A 19,065-nucleotide genomic window follows, 5' to 3' on the forward strand; every position below is an offset into this window, starting at 1 on the left:
TAACAAGTTCACGCACATTCAAGCAGCTCCAATAAAATCAATTTTCAAAGTACTAAACAAGAGAACAGTGCACTCAATCTTTTGGCTCTCCATTTGTATTATAAAGGTATTATAGGCATTAATATTAAATTTGCTGATTTAGTTTATAAACATTAAAATAATAGGCTTAGATTTACATGTTAATGACGGAACTGTTACAATAAGTTAAACTTATAAAAAGACATTTCCTAATTTATAGCAACAATGACGATTGGCAGCTTATTATAGCATAGGGGGTGATTCGGCCTATCATGTTCATATTGGAATGCCTAGGCATGTTGAAATGTAAACCTCAACATCACTTGCACATACAAAAGAACATGAATTGCTGTGAAATGGCTCATTAGCAGCCAGCATGGAGAGGACAGGCTGAACGGCCATGTCCTGTGGTGTAATTTTTCCCTTCTGCTTCTGACTAATGTCACAGAAGTTTCCTGAGGACTGACAATGTAACAGTGGTTGCAATCAACTCCATTTAATATCCCATTGCTGATCCAGGTGGAAAAACATCACTAAACGAAATTAAGAAACTCTACTCCATGCGATAAACTTAATTTTTCTCTTCCATTACAAATTCAGCTTCACATCCACACCACAGCATAAAGCACAATAAGCAAGGTAAGGCTCACGCACAATTATAAACTTCCCAGATGAATGTTAGCATGGGTTAATATAGTTACCAGGGCTGCAGTTACCTCGTGAGTACTTGATAGGTGACTTGTGTGGAAGCAGCTCTTGTAATACCAGGTTTTCAACATTAACTCAGATATTTTCAAAACTCTTAGGTTCAAGCATAAACTACTTTTAGCAGCCCATTAACAGCCTTTCATTATCACTATACTTGCTTCTGTTGGGTGAAATGTTATATGGGAAAGTAGTATTAATTCTGGCATCACCTCTAATTGTCAATTAACAAAACTGCAGCTTAACATACATTAGGGCCATCTTGCATAACTGCACCAAAGTATACACAGCTGACTGGTATGGATTGGATGCTTCCTTGAACACACAGTTTAAGGTCTTGTGACATAATGGTCGTTCCCTACCTCTGGGCCAAAAGGTCTGGGTTCAGGTCCCACTTCACTGATAGTCATTGAAGTGTGTCATAACACAACCCAGCAGGTTAAATATAAATAAAAGAACAAGGTGACACTTACTAACAAGGGGGTGATTTAAGCATGTGTACCTGTAACGAAATACTCTGAATAAATCAATACTAAGTAAAGATGGCTCTAGTTTCTTCCTTCACCATCTGGATATCAGGAACATAATAACATCCTGCACTGCTTCACTTTTCTCACTTTCATGAATCTCTGCCTACCACATGCAGTACAACAAATCCACTGAGCTTTCCAAGGCAACCAGTATTAATGACAGTATCAACAAATGTTCAATTAATGGATACATCTTATCACCTCGCCCTCCAAATCCACCGCCTCGCCCTCCAAATCCACCGCCTCGCCCTCCAAATCCACCGCCTCGTCCCCCTCGTCCTCCTCCACGACCTCCTCTCCCTCGGCCCTTTTCACCAGGTGGCCGAGGTAAGAATCGCTGAAGAGGGAGTAGTTTAGCTGGATCGATATAGAACTGCAAGGAAAGTGAGAAACAACTCGAGTCTGCACAAAAAGGCCTGTTTCATACGCATCTCTAAGAAACTGCTTCAAGCAGAAACCAACAATAAAAGGTCACTTTTACATTTGACAACTTAAGCGACGTGCAGGAGCATCCAAAACCAATATCGGTAGATAGAATTTACAATTGGTTTATACAAATTCAAAGTTCAATCACAACTGGAGATATAGGTTGTTAACCAAGGCCCTCATTGTTCTTTTATTGTGTGCGCGCGCGCATCGTGTGCAGTAGGGGTTGGGGGCAGTGGGTGGTATCCATAAATTATTCTCCACTCCTCCACAGTCTGAATTTTCAAAGCAGAATAACTCCAACTTTCCTTAGCTGTTAATCTTCACAAGAAAAAAAACTTACCTTCTGTAGTTTCTTAAAAGAAGAAGCTTTCATGTTGTCTGACAATTTAACTGAAAAATACTGTTAATTTCAGTTAAAGAAAATTAGATAGCATTACACATACACAAGTGTTCAAATAAGAGACTATCATACAGCGTATACTTGTGTATTTAATTATAAATGAACATGCTGCAATTTTTTGAAGCGAGCAACAAGTCTTTTATTTTAAAGTTTAATCAGAGCCTCTGTGCCCTCCCCCAGTACATACATTCTGTAAGCAATCAGGTACAAACCAGCCCAGGAATAAAGCCCCTTATAATTTGCCCCTCTCATATCTCATATGGTGAATATCTGATATTTACTCACTCATCCTTCCAAAGCGGTACAGGCAAAACGAAAGCTGACTAGAAGGGAAGAATAAAGGAAATGGCGATGCAGATACTTACAGAGATATACAGCACGGAAACAGACCTTCGGTCCAACTCGTCCATGCTGACTAGATATCCCAAATTAATTTAATCCCATTTGCCAGCATTTTGGCCAATATCCCGCTAAATCCTTCCTATTCACGTACTCATCCAAATGCCTTTTAAATGCTGTAATTGTACCAGCCTCCACCATCACCTTTAGCAGCTCATTCCATACATGCACCACCCTCTGCACGAAAAAGTTGCCCCTCAGATCCCTTTTATATCTTTCCCCTCTGACTTAAACCTATGCCCTCTAGTTTTGAGCTCCCCTATCCTGGGGAAAAGACCTTGCCTATTTACCCTATCCACGCCCCTCGTGATTTTATAAACCTCTATAAGGTCACCCCTCAGCCTCCGACGCTCCAGGGAAAACAGCCCTAGCCTATTCAGCCTCTCCCTATAGCTCAAACTCTCCAACCTTGGCAACATCCTTGTAAATCTTTTCCGAATCTTTTCAAGTTTCACAATATCTTTCCTATAGCAGGGAGACGAAAACTGAACACAGTATTCCAATTGTGGTCTAATCAATGACCTGTACAGCCGTAACATGACCTTCCAACTCCTGTACTCAATGCACTGACCAATAAAGACAAGTAAATTAAACACCACCTTCACTACTATAGGGATGACCCGTACCTGGCTTTGCAAGGTGACTTGTACCTGACCACACTAAGCGGCCCATGCCTGCTTACAAGATGGCAGACAGAAGCTAAGCAAAACTAAATAGCCTGTTCACGCAGTGAAATACAATGGTACCTTTGAACTGCTCAAAGGTCAGTAAAAGAACGTTGTATGTTCCCATCCGAGACAGTTCTGACAAAAGGATGCCTTAAGACAGATAAATGACCAATTCCAGCTTTATTAATGAAAGGATGATTGTCCCAGTAAATGAATAACGTCAGGTGCTAGATTAGGTCCTTAAGCAGCTGCAAGGATGACAGCTAAAGTTATTTTGTAGTAAACAGTTGTCTCTTTGAAGCTACCAGCGATATTAAACAGTTTCTAGCTAAAAACGCTCTAATCATAGAAGTTGATTTCAATACATAACCAGAATAATAATACGAGCCTTATAAAAAATCATGTAAGCTTAGATGTGAAGGTTAACAGGCCTTAGGAGACGCCTTCTCTTATGCCCTGAACAAGATAGATTGCTTACAACCCACAAATTACAAATCACTGACAGTAGAAGTAGTTGTACAATGTTACACTTATAATTAACTTTATAACAGAAGTTAACTTTATAACAATTAGTCAAAATTAACTGACATTTTATTTTTACATTATGTAATTGGGACAGTGGGAAAATAAAAGGAGTAACTGAATGTAATAAAAGACAGCATCAAAATACAATGGGTAATAGAATTTGAGCTGTCCTTACAGATAAGCAAGTCCGAGAAAGACCCGAAAGAGTATAACCATTTTGCAATGCGAATGAATAGGATGCACAGAAAGATCCCAAGGCCGAGATTTCAATGTCTAGCTAATACCATAAGATCATGGGAACCTAGGGCTGTCCATAGAAGTACCCATCACTGATTAGGTGAGCCACGAGATTTGGTGTACGGATTATGGGGAAGGACGTGAATACGCTGAGTTTGATTATTGGATCTAGATCTGCACCTGATGCACTGTAACCTGCAAGGCTACAAATCAGGTACTGGAAAGTGGGATTAAAACTGGTGGCTAGTTTATTCTGCCAAGACAGAGATAATTGGTTGTCTGTCTCTTTCTGTGCAGTAATTTTCCTCTGGTTCCAAAGAAAATACTGGCTGGTACAATATCATCAAATGCAACATCATAACGTTATGTTGTAATCAACTTTGTAGTCATGTTAGTTAAAGTTCTTTCTCAACATTAACTTATGAAAGGATACAAAATCTCTGAGCTGCCCAAATATTTCATCAATTTTTCCAATTTGTTCTTTGTTTTCCAAATAGACGGGCGCATTGAAGTACGGGACTTTATTTTCTTCAGAGGTGCATTTGCAAACAATTTCATCTTCACAAGGATGTATGAAATGCCCCAATTCTACATTTTAAAAAAAAGTAGCAAATATTAGACATGCATAATCTCAAAACTGACACAAAAAAATTTATGTCAAACCATATGTAATATGTAGATATACGCAGAACTGCACACTATTAACTTTTCTTTCTCCCACTACTTTTCTTAGCTCCACAGGTGAAATAATTTTGGTCACACAATACATCATTTTGATCCCCCAAGTCAATCTCACAAAGTGAGCCTTCTTTAAACAATTCTTAAAGAATGCAAGTATTGGAAATTGACTGGACCAAATTAACACTCAGAGCCACCAGCTCTTACTCCCGTACTTGGGCGAGTGTAGAGGCAGGGACGTAATCTCAGAATAAGGGGTAGGCCAATTAATAGAGATCAGTCAGAATTTTTTCACCAAGGGGGTGATAGATTTTTGAATTCTGTGCCCCAGAAAGGTGCAGCATCTCTGTATTGAGCAGGTTCAAGACCAAAAATGATAGATTTCTGGATATTAAGGACATCAAGCGATATGGAGATAACGTCAGAAAGTGGCATTGAGGTAAATGATCAGCAATGATCCATTTGCAATGGCAGAGCCAGCTCAACAGGCTGAATGGTTTCTCCCTGCTACCATGCCCGTATGTTTCAAATGACCTGTTCACATTGCTGAGCAAGTGGTGCCGCAGTGACAGGAGGGTGATCGTTGCACAGCAAGGTTATTTCCTCCCTTTCTGCTGGCAGCAAGAAACCTCCAAACTGCTCCAGTAACTCACTACAATGTTTCCACAAACTTTGCATCACTGCAAGCAAATCAAAAAGTGTCTTAGCTACACTGGTGAGTATCCTTTGAAAAGCCCCCAGTACAGGGCCTACCTTGCATCAGAATGCTTGTTTCTTTTCTTGCTGTGAATTGCAAAGCTGCTGCCTACATGAGTTGACCAAATCTGGTACCCTGACACTGGATCAACTCGCGTGGGTCAAAAGCATCATGATATTGCACGATGTTTGCATTCAAGCACATTCAGGGAATTGCACCTACACTGTCACCCCACTTCATTAACTGTGTGGAAAGTCACAGCAGCAAACATTTGAACCACACAAATGCCAGGCTATGGCTATCATTAATGATAGCCAATCTAACCATTGGCCCTTGACATTCGATGGTGTTACCATCACTGAGTCTCCCACAGTCAATATCTTGGGAGGTTACCATTGACCAGAAACTCAACTGAACTCATCACAAAGCGTCGACAAGAGCAGGTCAGAGGCTAAGAATACTGTGGCAATTAACACACCTGACTCCCCAAAGTCTGTCCACCAGCTAAAAGGCTCATGTCAGGAGTGTGATAGAATACTTCCCACTTGCCTGGATGGGTGCAGCTCCAACAATACTCAAGAAGCTTGACACCATCCAGGACAAAGCAACCCACTTGATTGGCACTACATCTACAAGCATCCACTCCTTCCACCACCGACGCTCAGTAGCAGCAGTGTGTACTATCTATACGATGCACTTCAGAAAATCACCAAAGATCCTCAGACAGCACCTTCTGAACCTATAACCACTTCCATCCAGAAGGACAAGGGTAGCAGATACATGGGAACACCACCACATGCAAGTTCCCCTCCAAGCCATTCACCATCCTGTTTTGGAAATATATCGCTGTTCCTTCACTGTCGCTAGGTCAAAATCCTGGAATTCCCTCCTTAATGGCATTGTGGGTCAACCCACAGCAGGAAGACTGCTGCGGTTCAAGAAGGCAGTTCACCACCACCTTCTCAAGGACAACTAGGGATGAGCAATTTTAATGCTGGCCAGCGACGCCCACATCCCATGAGTGAATAAAATGAATTAAAAAAAGCACTTAAATTATTTACATAATCAAGAGACCAAATAGCTGGTCTACTTCACTAATCTCTGGCGGAAAAAAGTCATCACTGGATGGAGCAAACTAACAACTGAACCACGGAAATGTTTCAAATATTTACGTGAACGGCAATGATCCCGTGGTTTAGAATGGTGGTATTTTAAAATCGATTGTAATCCTCTTACCGACTACGCTATCAGGAGGTCCTTGATCATATCCTCTATTGTAGCCTCCTCGTCCTCCCCCGCGGAATCCTCCACCTCCTCGCCCTCCACCGAAACCGCCTCCTCGTCCTCCACCGAAACCACCTCCTCGTCCTCCACCACCACCTCTTCCTCCTCTACCAAAGCCACCACCTCCTCCTCCTCCACCCCTACCTCCTCGAAACGACATCACAATCAAAATCTCTGAAAGGAAAAGCAGATTAAGATTTAATAGTCAGGGGCGTGAGCATCAGTTCCTTTCTCTGGGCAGTCACACATCCAGGGCTCACAATTCACCATGAATGGGTTACGCAGAGGCAAACAGATGCATAGCATTGCTTGCATCTTTAAATGCAGAAACCAACCGCACAATTATTAAAGGGATAGGGTCAGTCAGACTGCGAGGAAATGTGGTTAATCAACACTGCAAAATGGACTCTTTTAATTATCTGGGACAGAAAGTGCTGAAGATTATGAATTTGCCAGCTTAATGATGTATTTTAGAATACATTCAGGGCTGCAAGAACCAAACGTGACTTAATTACTTGCAGGAAACGCGGTGGGAAAAACGAATACACCCAACTACCGTCTGTTGTCTTAAACCTCTCTACAACTACTCTACACTCAAAACATCATGAGAGAGTTTCCAGACATTTAGCAAAATTTTAAAAGTTAGGTTCAGCTGCCTCCATCCATTGTTGCCCTTAAGCCATGCCTCTTGTTTCTGGCCTCAGAGAAGAAATTTTTTGGCCCTTGCTAATCCTGTGACCATATCCATTTCTTCTTCATTCACAACCTTAATACCAGTACGGCAGCCAGAAAATTCTCAACAGATTCTGAAACTTTATCAAAGCCAGTCCAGATGATATCCACCTGAAGGTCTAGACAGCGATGGAGCAGTGTTTAATTTTCATGACCTTATGTAATAACCTTGTAAATTCTTCCCCTTTTGTTCAACTAACTGCCATCTGAAAGCTATTAAATCTGCTTCCACCATCCTTCCAGACAATGCATTTGAGGTCAAAGCAAGTCCCTGCATTTGTACTGTTTGAAGAAGTTTAACATATTGGTTGTGATAAACTCACTGCATTTTCTGAACTCCAATTTCCAAATTCCATATTTGATGACCATGGAAAATGCTTCGTATGCAATACAAAGCCTCAGCTAGTATAAAAATCAAATGAAAACTGCCTTGAAAGTGCTTTTGTGAGGGGGACATTATAGGTAGATTTCATTTTGGAAAGTGGTTGGAAACGAGTCATTAGTCATTCCACAGGGTTAGGGTCATTGCAATTTATTATTTCTACTAATCATCTAGATGTCGTAGTTGGGGGAGCAATCTGCAGGTTTGCAGATAACGTGAAAATCTGCGAAACTCCAGACTTGTAGGCAATACCCAAATGTTCTGTTAGATACCCCTGAGGTTTGGGCTGATGATTGGTTAGTTCCACTCACACGACTTTGTGGTAGCCCTGCAAATTTTCTCTCTTCAAATGAGTATCTAACTCCCATTTGAAAGCCAAGATCGGATCCGCCACCACCAGACTCTCAAGTGGTGCATTCTAGATCATAATCACTCACTGTCTAAAGAATTTTGCCATATGTCACCATTGATTTTGGTGATTGGCAGAAGAAGCAATGCTTGCTTATTCTTGATGTTCTCACCAGTGGGAACACACTTCCAGACATTTTTTGGTTTTGAATATGTCTCCACTTTCTCCTCCAAGGAAAACACCCCCATTTGCCGATCTATCCATACAACTGAAATCGCTTATCTCTGGAACAATTCTCAAATCATTTCCGCCCTTTGTCCTATTCAGTCACCCATTCCTTCTCCACCTGCAAACTGCATCTACCAGAAATGGGTTATCACAAACCGCTAAACCTCTGGATGCATCGCAGCGATGGCAGCTGCGAATGAAGCTTCAAAACCTGGAACTTGAACCACTCCAGGTGACAACACATCCTGCATGTGGTTGTCCAGGACATAAGCAGCATGCTGGGTGCTCTTCCTCGGAACAGGACCACACACTGTATGGGTTGTAGAAGCCCCACCATATCTTTATTTATTACATTATTAACTAATTCAACACTATTAACTCTGTCATGCATGCACACATTTGCAGTCACTCGCTGTCTCACACACACAGTCAACCACTTGTAGATCATTACAAACTCACCAGCTCACACATGCCTCTCATATACAACTGTATCAAAGTTCTCCATCTTGCACTTATCAGGCCAAATCATAAGATATACCAATATAAGGGAAAACAATATCTGAGGTTCGAGTAGATTTGTAGCTCAGGTTGTGGATGCTGTGGTTGGTGCGCTCGCTGAGCTGGTTCGTTAGTTCGCAAATGTTTCATTACCCTGCTGGGTAACATCATCAATGAAGCTTCATTGGAGGCTGCGCTGATGATGTTAACGAACAGGGTAATGAAATGTCTGCGAACTAACAAACCAACTCGACGAGCCAACCAACCATAGGAAAACAATATTTTATACTTTGATACAAGTGTGCTGATTGGTTTGACTCTGATCAATAGGGTCACTATCATGGATAATGCACTGGTTAGATGACAACTGATATTACCAAGCATCATTTAAAACAGGCAGGCTGCCTTTGATTGGTCACAATATCAAACAGCACAGTTGAGTTCAGTTTTAATGACACCACATATGTCCCAAATTGATGGGGTTGCCATGGGATTCCTGTTAGGCCCAGATCTCTCAAACAACTTTGCTGGGTTCCACGAGAAACATGTGTTTGAAAAAAAACCTAACCTCCAATTCCTTGCATTTTTCTGATATGTTGACGATACATTGCTATATTTGAATTCTTTCCTTTACTCTTTTACAGGATGTAAGCATTGCTGGCAAGGCCAGCCTTTGTTGCCCATATCTAACTGCCCTTCAACTAACAGGCTTGCGAGACCATTGCAGAGGGCAGTTAAGAGTTAACCAGATTGTTCGGAGTCAGAAGTCACTTGTAGGCCAGACAGATAAGGATGGCAAATTTCCATCCCCATTAGTGAACAGATGGCTTTTTACATAATCAATGGTTTCATGGTCACCATTACTGATACCAGCTTTCAATTTCAGATATATTAATGAATTTAAATTCCACCAGCTGCCCATAGTCAGATTTGCTCCTATGTTTCCAATGCACGAGATTGTGTTAATAATACAGAAACCCAATGATGTTACTTCTATGTCACCATTTCCCCAAACCACAGGTGCACGCAAGAATTTCCTCACACGGGGCTCCATCCTGCACTCAAATTCACCTCTGAGATGGAACTGTCAAATAAGGCCCCTTTCTTTGATGTCACTGTCTACAACAAGCCTACTTCCACTGGTCAACGTATACATCAGGTCTCCTTCACTTGAATTTGCAAGAAATATTACCAACAGCCTTGGAAGTAGGACCCGAATCATTTCTTCATTGAGCAAGCTTGCTGATGAGATACGACATAAAAGCCATTCTGCAGGATCAAGGTGACTTCGATCATGTCATTTCTTGTGGTATAATGCGGAATTTCATCAACAGCCTGAAGACTGTCCTGAGAAATGCACAGTCTCTCTCAGATTGCGCTGAAAGAGGAAGGTATCACAGATGCTTGAGAAACAGGTGAAGCTAACTGTTGCTCTCTGCTTTATGCAATCGTGACACCAGCAGTGCCACTAAAAAGATGCTGCCATCAAGCCAAAAGACGCTCTGCCTATCTTATACTGCGGCATATCGATTTCAGTGCTGGTGTGAAGCTAGGTATGTAAGGCACATGTCTCAAAAACTGGTGGATCTGTCTGTACATTTCAGCCCATGCTTGCAAAACTTAAAAAGGTACTATCCAACATTAAATGTAATCTTGCAACTGGACAATATCTGTTAAGTAATCCCAAATATGACACGAATTACAGTGAAACCAATTCACAACTGTCATCTGGGCTTGCAGTTACACAATTCTAGAAGGCACAGAGAGCTTGGTTCTTTGCAGACGGAGCATTTACACACATTGTGCCTGTCTCAACTCAGAATGGGTTACAACTATTCTCTGGTCAATTTCTCGGGGTTATGCCTTGATCAATTATAGCAAACCTGCCTGATTTAAAATTTACAAAGCTTCGCAGTTAACTATCAGTCAACATTTAACTGGTGTGTTCTCCATGACAACTCCTACAATCAGAGCCCACTTGTCAATTAATCAGCACTCTCTTCTCTCAGTATATAATGCTGTTTACTCTTCACATTAGCACAATTCACAAGTAATACCAATGTATGCCAGATGATAAATTTTAAAAATGCCCTTTTATCACTAATACTTAAATTCTACACTACCAAAGAATTATTACTTGTTAATGATTAAGACTTGAATTTCTTTCTTTTCAGTCTAAGGTCACAATTTCCAATTATGCACGTCATGATCTAGGTCAAATATCAAAAGATTAATGCTTTCCAAGGAAATAATGGGTCTGTGGAACAAGCTTCTGAAATGTACAAATCATAATCAAGCTAAAAGTGGTCATATGGACTTGTTCTTGTTGTACAAGTCAAAGCTACTTTTCCAGGTTCCTTTCCTTTAATTGGCCTGTGTTTTTATTTGATTTAGACCTCACCCAGATTTCAATGGGGTAGTAGAGAATGTACACACTGATGTCTTTTCCTGTCTGCTGTCAATTATATGGAACCACTGACCTCGTAGCACAAGATGTACCCTTGGTTTTCTAGATCTCCTCTAGATTCAATTCTGACTCCCACTGTCACTGTTCACCATTCCCTTTTTCTAGACTGTGCCTGTAACCTTCAAAACATACTTGACCCACCTACCCTTCTTAATTATTACTTCCTCTTGACATCTATTTTCTCTCAAAGTCTGTTTCAATGTGATGTTTTCTCAGCTCGAAGGCCAAATCATAGAATCCCTACAGTGTGGAAACAGGCCCTTCAGCCCAACAAGTCCACGGTGACCCTCACAGCAAGCCACCCAGACCCAATGCACCAAATCTACACATCTCTGAACACTATGGGCACGACCAATCCACCTAGCCTGCACATCTTTGGACTGTGGGAGAAAATCAGTGCACCTGGAGTAAACCTGTGCTGACACTGAGAGAACATGCAAACTCCACACAGTTGCCCAAGGGTGGAATCAAACATGGGCTCCTGGCGCTGTGAGGCAACAGTGCTAACCACTGAGCCACTGTGCCACCCCTAAATTTCTTTAGTCCAGTTTCCTCAGACAAACATTCTAAGTAGTCATTAGCCTGAAACATTAACTGTTCCTTTCACAACAGATGGTGTCTGACCCACTGTGCGCTTGTACTTTTCCAAACCCTCTGATCTCTCTGAAGTGACTGCTAAATTGCATTCTCCTTTTGTTACCTGTCCAAACTTCAGTTCTTTACCTGGCCTTCTTTCAGAATGAACAAGATCACTCACAAAACCTGGCACAATTATCACATGCGAGTTAAGCCTTAAAATCTCCTGCTTTCATCAGCAAGATTGATTGCTTGCACTTTTTTCAACCGTCCCCTTGCTAACCATTTGCGTATTCCAGCTCATTTTTGTTTTGGGTTAGAACATTTTATTCTGTTGATTTCAAATAGGTGTCAGAAAGGGATACTGAGCATCCTGTGAGAACGACTGGCAGGACAGTGCAAGAGAAGTGGAACCCATAAATAATTTCAAAAGTGTGCATTAGAATTTAGAAAGAAAAGCAAACGGAACTTCATTCCCAAATAAATGGTTTTGTCCCAGCTTCTTGAGAAGCTCTTCCAATCCTCTAAACCTCCATTGCTCAGGGCCTCTTTGTTTCGGATCGATTCCTTCACGCCCTAAACCAATCCAGGGGCCCTTATCGTCGCTGCAACTCTTGGGTGATCATCTCCACTGAGGAAACAAACGATGTGGAGCCATTGCCTTGAATTCAATTCTTTTGAATGTCACTATTGCAAAACCTGCAGCGCAAAATTAAGATGGGGCGGGGGGGAGCACAATGAAAGTGTAGGAGCACACAGCTTGTCGTGAAATCCAGTTTCTGGTTCGACCCTCTGAGCAGTGGCCATGCCTGTCACAGGAAGGAGCACAAAGATCCGATGGACCCGGGGTGCAAGGGCCACTCCGTGCAACCTGGTCCCCTGAGCAGCGCGCGGCTCCACTCACTCACCGAACCCTGGCCCAGAGATAGAACGTTACCCGGAGCACGCGCTGCTCCTTCAGCCACGTGCACGCGTCCCTGCTGCAAGGAACAAAAAACACACACACAATCCTAAACTTAACTCGCTTATTTGAGTCCTGTAAGAAAGCTAATGCCTCTGTATTACAATACCTTGAAATTATTTTACCTTTACAAACTTCAAGGACGCCTATGACATTTCAAACTCTGATCCACCCTCGACATTCTTCCAGGGTTTTCAATGAGTGCATTTCAGGAACCGGGACTTTACGACAGTTTTGGGACGCTTCTTTTCATCCGTGACCTGCCGTATTACAGATACCGCCCTGCGCGCCCTCTTCAGGCAGATTGTCGCAAGTACACAGAGCGGTGGAGCCCCCTCTAGCGACAGAGTACGAGCATTGCACCAGCAGCGAAACAATTGGGAATTACAGCAGGGCACGTTTTATTTGGCAGCTCCTGGTTGCTCATGTCATATCGTTACGTTGAAGAGCATCCCTCAAACTACTGAGAAATTCTTTACAGGGAAACTTTGAGCTGAATACTTGCAGAACATTACACCTAAATGGGCAAGAACAAAGAATTCAAAGAATGTCAAATGTGCTCAGGATTGAATGTGCTAAACCAATGCACCCTTATCAGAGCAGGATATTGAATATCCCATTCCTGACCTCATGGAAATCTTCTCCGCCAGTTCTTTGCTAAGTTTCGTAATGCTCACTTCTGGAGTTCACTTCTTTTGTCCATGTTTGGACGAAAACCTAGTTTGGAGCTGCTTGACCATGGCTGAGGCCAGACTATCAGTGAGCAGGTTATTGGTGCCAGTCTTAATGTGGATTTTTGTGTGGTTTGTATGCGCCATACTGCTGAGTGTGTAGGTACCTCATTCTGGGAAAAACATATGAAGATGGGATGGTCTCTGAAAGCCCCGACATATTTCTTGGTCAAATTCAGAAGTCACATGACACAAGGTTATAGTCCAACAGGTTTATTTGAAATCACAAGCTTTCGGAGCACTGCTTTCAAATAACTTGGTGTAATGGAACTTCTGACTTTGTCCACTCCAGTCCAACACCAGCACCTTCACATCACATTTCTCGGTGCCATGACTACTTGCTAGTGTTCTTCTCTGTTCCCAAGAAACTCTAAAAGCCATATGGGTGTAGTTGATTATATCCTGGGAACTATATGAACCATACTCTTGCAGTCCGGCTCTTATGATCAATTGTGAATCTAATTAGTGTTTTGACTCTTCAGAGCAGATCATTCATCATCTCTTGTATGTATCGAACTGTTGTAGTGTGGGAACATCTACCATGGAGCCCTGGAGTAAGTCTCCCGGAGAGACATTTTGGAGATGATGGGGAACCCTCCAAACCCACAGGGTGCTGCTGAGACCCACATAGATCAGTAACCACCACCTGGGAAACCCATCGCCATATCTGACATTGTTGGACAATTGAAGGTAGTTGATGCACATTCTGAACACAAACCAATATTCATGAACAACAATGACAGCCCTGTTTCTTTTCTCCTGAACTCCGTTCCCTTTGGCCTTTTGTTCTGTGTCACTGTTTGACCAAGCCCACCCAGAAGACATTCTAGCATCCATCATTGCAAGTAGACTGAGTGTGTGAGGCCAAACACAATCCACAAGCTGTGACTAAGGCAGGTAAACATATGACCACTTGTGTTTATGTGGCCTTGGTTTGTTGGACAGCTGCAGGAGACCAATGATAGGTAGGACCTTTCTACAGGACATAGCAGAACATCCCCTATCTCATGGTGACTTCTTCCTGCTACAATCTGATCCTTTCGTCAGGTCAAACTTTCTTAGCAGCTGTGCCAACGGACAAATAAAAGCAAAATACTCCGAATGTCGGTGATCTGAAATTAAATAAAACAGAAAGTGCTGAAGAATCGCAGCAGATCTGGTCAGAGAAGCAGAGTTGACATTTGAATCTGATATGACAATGACTCTGACCTGCCATGTTTGATGCGGCAATGTCTATTTACACAGGATCAAACCGCTTCAATGACAGGTTCACTCTGGGCTACAGAACATAAGCATATAACAAAGAACTGTCGACCATGAACTTCAGAAAAAGGGTCACCGGACTTGAAACGTTAATTCTGATTTCTGTCCGCAGACCTGCTGAGTTCCTGTAGCAATTTCTGTTTTTGTGTAAGGATTAGGAACTAGGAGCAGGCATAGGCAATCCAGCCCCTTGAGACTTCTCCACCATTTAGTTCGATGATGGCTGATCTCGTGTGGGTCTCAACTCCACTTTCTTGTCCAATCCCCATAACCTTTTAGCTCATTACTAATTAAAATTTTGTCTATCTCCTCCTTGAATTTATTCAATGTCCTGGCATGCACTACACTCTGGGGTAGTGACTTCCATAGGTCCTTATATTGTGGTGATCCCTTTGAACAACTCCATCCAGAGTGGGTGCCTTGGAGTAGTATGGGATTATTTGGTTTAGTAACTAGATGAGAGAAATGTCATGAGAGTGGGTGGTGAGGTTGACTTAGTTCTTGAACATGCAAACCCATTTTTTACATTGGGACAGATCTAATATCCTGGTTATGTCCATCTTCAGAAAAAAGTTATTCAAATAATATTAAATAAACATAACTTACATGTACTTACTAAATTTTAGATCTATTTATTTATTGTGTCATTAATCCTAATATGCTGTATTGCATAGTTTAAAACATCAGTATTTGAAGTAAGCAACTGGGCTGAGAATATGTTAAATGCTGGGGTCTGTTTGTGACTGGTTTGCAATGTTGAGGATGTGGGTTAGACTTGTTAATATTTATGCCAGAAAATGTTTGTTCAGACATGTGCGCACTGCCAACATGGAAAGAATTTTCATTGCAAAAGAATTCAGTTCGAAATAATTTGGTGCCAGATGTTTGCAAAGTCTGTCCTTCAAACACAAAAGTGACAGCAGCTCTGTTTGGAGTTCAACTGGTACAGCATGAAGATTGACAGATAATTTTGCAATGAAGATTCCAAATTTCTTTCATGGATCTTCAAATTCCTTTTACAATTCATCAGTTTTGGCCTTGACCACTTGTGATGCAAAGACCTTGATTCCAAAAAGTGCCGGACGGTGATTTCAAGGCAGGAAAATGTGTCAAGTTAGTCCAGACCCGAAATGTCAGCTTTCCTGTTCCTCTGATGCTGCTTGGCCTTCTGTGTTCATCCAGCTCTACACCTTATTATCTCAAGTTAGTCTGGGATGTTTCTTCTCCCATAGCTAAAGTTTCAGTTCAAAGGTCCAAATTTTATCTTGTAAATATTTTCCATCAACCTGTCATAACACAGCTCTGGAGCAGCTGGGCCTTGAACCTAGGTCTCCTAGCTCAGAAGTAGGGACACTATCGTGTATTCTGCTACTTCTTCAACTTCTGTTGAGTTTAGGTGTTCTGTAATATCCACCATGAAAGTGAGGGTATCAATACGTTTCCCTTTCAGCAAGCAATTCAGAAAAAATACTAAAACAGCTCCTCAGTCTTCATACACTTATTACACAGCAGGTGTTTGAGGCCAGTACCTCAACCAAAACATACCATATTAATAAAAATATTCACAACATGATTCACTTTCAAATCTTTAGATTGTTCTAATGCAAAAAAACTCTTAGAAATAACTTTACTGGTTTTGGGGTGATAGTTTATAATTTTAGTTTCAATTTTCCAGACCATTGTTTCCTTACTCACCATTGAGTGCATGTTATCTGTGGTCAGACGAACAGCTTTTATCTGGTTAATATCTGATATTTACAAACCACTCACCAAGCTATCCAAGAGGTCATTTATTGTCACCACCCATCTTACAAGCTCCTCTGTCCTGAAAATATTCCCATTAACTTACTGAATACATATAGTCAGCTGAGCCATATCAGTAACATCACTGCTTTCATCCACTAAAATCAAATACATATGCAAAAGGCTTTGCTTGGCCCCAGAGCACACTTTCAAATTCTCAGTTGGTCCAGGTAGTTCCGGGAATGCTATGGAAAGGTTGTAATGTCTGCAGAACCCAGAAAAACCTGGGACCTGGACGTCCTGGTAAACTTAATGACCGTACCGCATCACAATTTGCTGTTTGTTTCTTTTCTCCATTTGGACAGGCCAGTGGCAGAAATAGGAGAGAGAACCTGACAGTCAGCTGGGAAGCTTTGGGAGTGGTCCAGCAAACAGGGTCGAGGGGCTGGGAGAGGTGGGGCTTGGAAGACTGGAGGGAAACTGAGGGAATTGCAGTCATGGAGAGACAGTGGACCGAGATGGAGAGACAATGGACTGACAGCAGAAGCTGGAGGAGCGCTCTGCCCCTTGTGGTGAGTGGGGCACATGCATTCTGTACCCTGAGGTTTTCACCTCCCATTGATTTTTGGGTTCCTGATATCAGGGAAACTCATGTTGAACAATCAATTTTAAATCTGGACTTCTGACTTTGTGGTGGGTGTTTGTATTAAATATGTTTGTAAAGTGTCCTTACCCCTAGATGCACCTTTAGACACTAAGATATGAATCATAATCGGTTAGTGTATGACCCTCACCCTCCCATCTTGGGAAAGTGGGCTTAATGTGGAGATATTGATTTTCTCAACAATTAGTTCTTGTGTAGACTGGTATTTGTTGTCTGGACAGACAATATCTGCAGCTTCTAGGAATTGCAGTTCTTCAAAAGTTCTCTACCAGCAAATGGGCTTCAAAGATACAGTTATTTCACCATCAGTCAGATGGTTTGATTTTTAGATTTTGATTTTAGATTTTATTGTACTCAAGTACAGGAGTGCAGCGAGAAGTGTGTAACGTCACCACACATGGCACTATCTTAGGTACCAAGATACCTAGGTACAAAGAACTTAGAAACAAAGTAGTAAGAGAAGTGAGAGTTAAAAAGTTAAGCTTTACTTCATAGGGTAGTAGAAAGATGAAGAAATGGATAATAGTTTATATTAAAGTCTTTTGTAGTTTAAACTAGGAAAATAAAGGAATAAGTTCAAAGTTCAACACTCTTTGATGAGTCCTGTGCTTATCTCACACACTGGGGTGACCTTGGCTGTCTGTTCCTGATGTCGCTGGTGCAGATACCTTGGCTTCTACTGGACCTGCTGCCTCTCCGATCTCCCCAGTGCCTTGGAACATGCCCAGGCAGGATCAACTTAAATGCTGAACCAAGGCACCACCGTGAGGCGCCGAGAGACCTGCGACATACCACCGAGAAATCAGACCAAGACCCACCACCAACCACAGTTTAACCCAGTTAGCATCACTTCCCAACATGAGCACAGATAGCTGTTTTCTAACTGATGGTGTTAATTATGGGGTGCATTACACTCCAGTCCATTTAGCACATGCTGAAGGCAGAACTGCATTGGGAAGCCTGAGCACTGCAGAGGTTTCTACTCTCCAAGGCTGATTCTCTTTGTCTCCCACAGGTTCAGCCATAAGGGCGCTAAGACCAATACTGTCACCATCGATACCCCCAACGACCAGTCCCTTCCAGCCATTTGGTGTGCCAACTGTGGAGGCAGTCACTGAGGAGGATGAGGATACCAACTCTCACAGGGCGCTGCCATAATCATTTGCCACCTTAGCTCCCTGAGCAACATGGTCCAGTGTATCTGTGCTGACGCTGGCAGAACAGCATCTGGAATATTGTTCTCATACCGAGGACAGTTGCCACATCGGCTACAAGCTGAGACAAGTGGACAGATTGTCTCCACCTCCCCTGTGGCCACAAAGGGAACTCTCTGATCCAAGTAGCTGAGATCAGAGATCACTAGATCAGGAAGAGCACTGAGTTGATCACTGCGGCAGTGATCACCTGTGAGTGTACACCTTTGTCTTTCGGAGGCACATATAAATATAGACTGATGAAAAGCAGGTAAAGGGTCAGAAATGGGACCAGTTAAACCTCTAGGTTGCACTGTTTCTCCTATTGTAGGGAAGAGATGAGCAGGTCCAGACTGTGCCTTCACTAAAAATTTTCTCACAGTTATCTGACGGTCCATTTCAGATCATGCTGTTCTTGGAGGAGCTCAGCTACAACATGTCCTTGAATGAGATGATCGACAGGATCACTGGCATTCTGTCAGGAGCCTCGCACCCAGCACTGGGCTCAGGTACTGCCTGCAGTTGAAGAACGCTTCCATGTTCTGCATCTGACCTGTGTCCACTCAGCACGTCACGCTGTTCAAAATCCACACCTCCCTGGGTAATGGCAGCTGCAGGGAAATCACACTCATACACCCACACACCCACCCTCACACACACCCACACCCGCACACCTACCCTCACACACACCCACACACACACACCTAC

At 42.3% G+C, this 19,065-nt stretch overlaps 1 protein-coding gene across 1 annotated transcript in view; it reads right to left on the reverse strand.

Moving 5' to 3' along the window:
- gar1 (GAR1 homolog, ribonucleoprotein) overlaps nt 1–13,120 on the reverse strand; it is a 39,224-nt gene extending 26,104 nt beyond the window's left edge. The window contains exons 1-5 of the mRNA XM_048603887.1: nt 12,889–13,120; nt 6,523–6,744; nt 4,345–4,499; nt 2,023–2,082; nt 1,455–1,626 (exon numbers count right to left, since the gene is read on the reverse strand). Coding sequence (XP_048459844.1) covers nt 1,455–1,626; nt 2,023–2,082; nt 4,345–4,499; nt 6,523–6,730 — 595 coding nt within the window. The 5' untranslated portion in view covers nt 6,731–6,744; nt 12,889–13,120. The remainder of the gene's footprint in view (nt 1–1,454; nt 1,627–2,022; nt 2,083–4,344; nt 4,500–6,522; nt 6,745–12,888) is intronic.
- Nucleotides 13,121–19,065: the final 5,945 nt, after the last annotated feature.

Source organism: Rhincodon typus, chromosome 1 (genome assembly GCF_021869965.1).
Source record: "Rhincodon typus isolate 14 chromosome 1, sRhiTyp1.1, whole genome shotgun sequence".
Lineage (NCBI taxonomy): Eukaryota > Metazoa > Chordata > Chondrichthyes > Orectolobiformes > Rhincodontidae > Rhincodon > Rhincodon typus.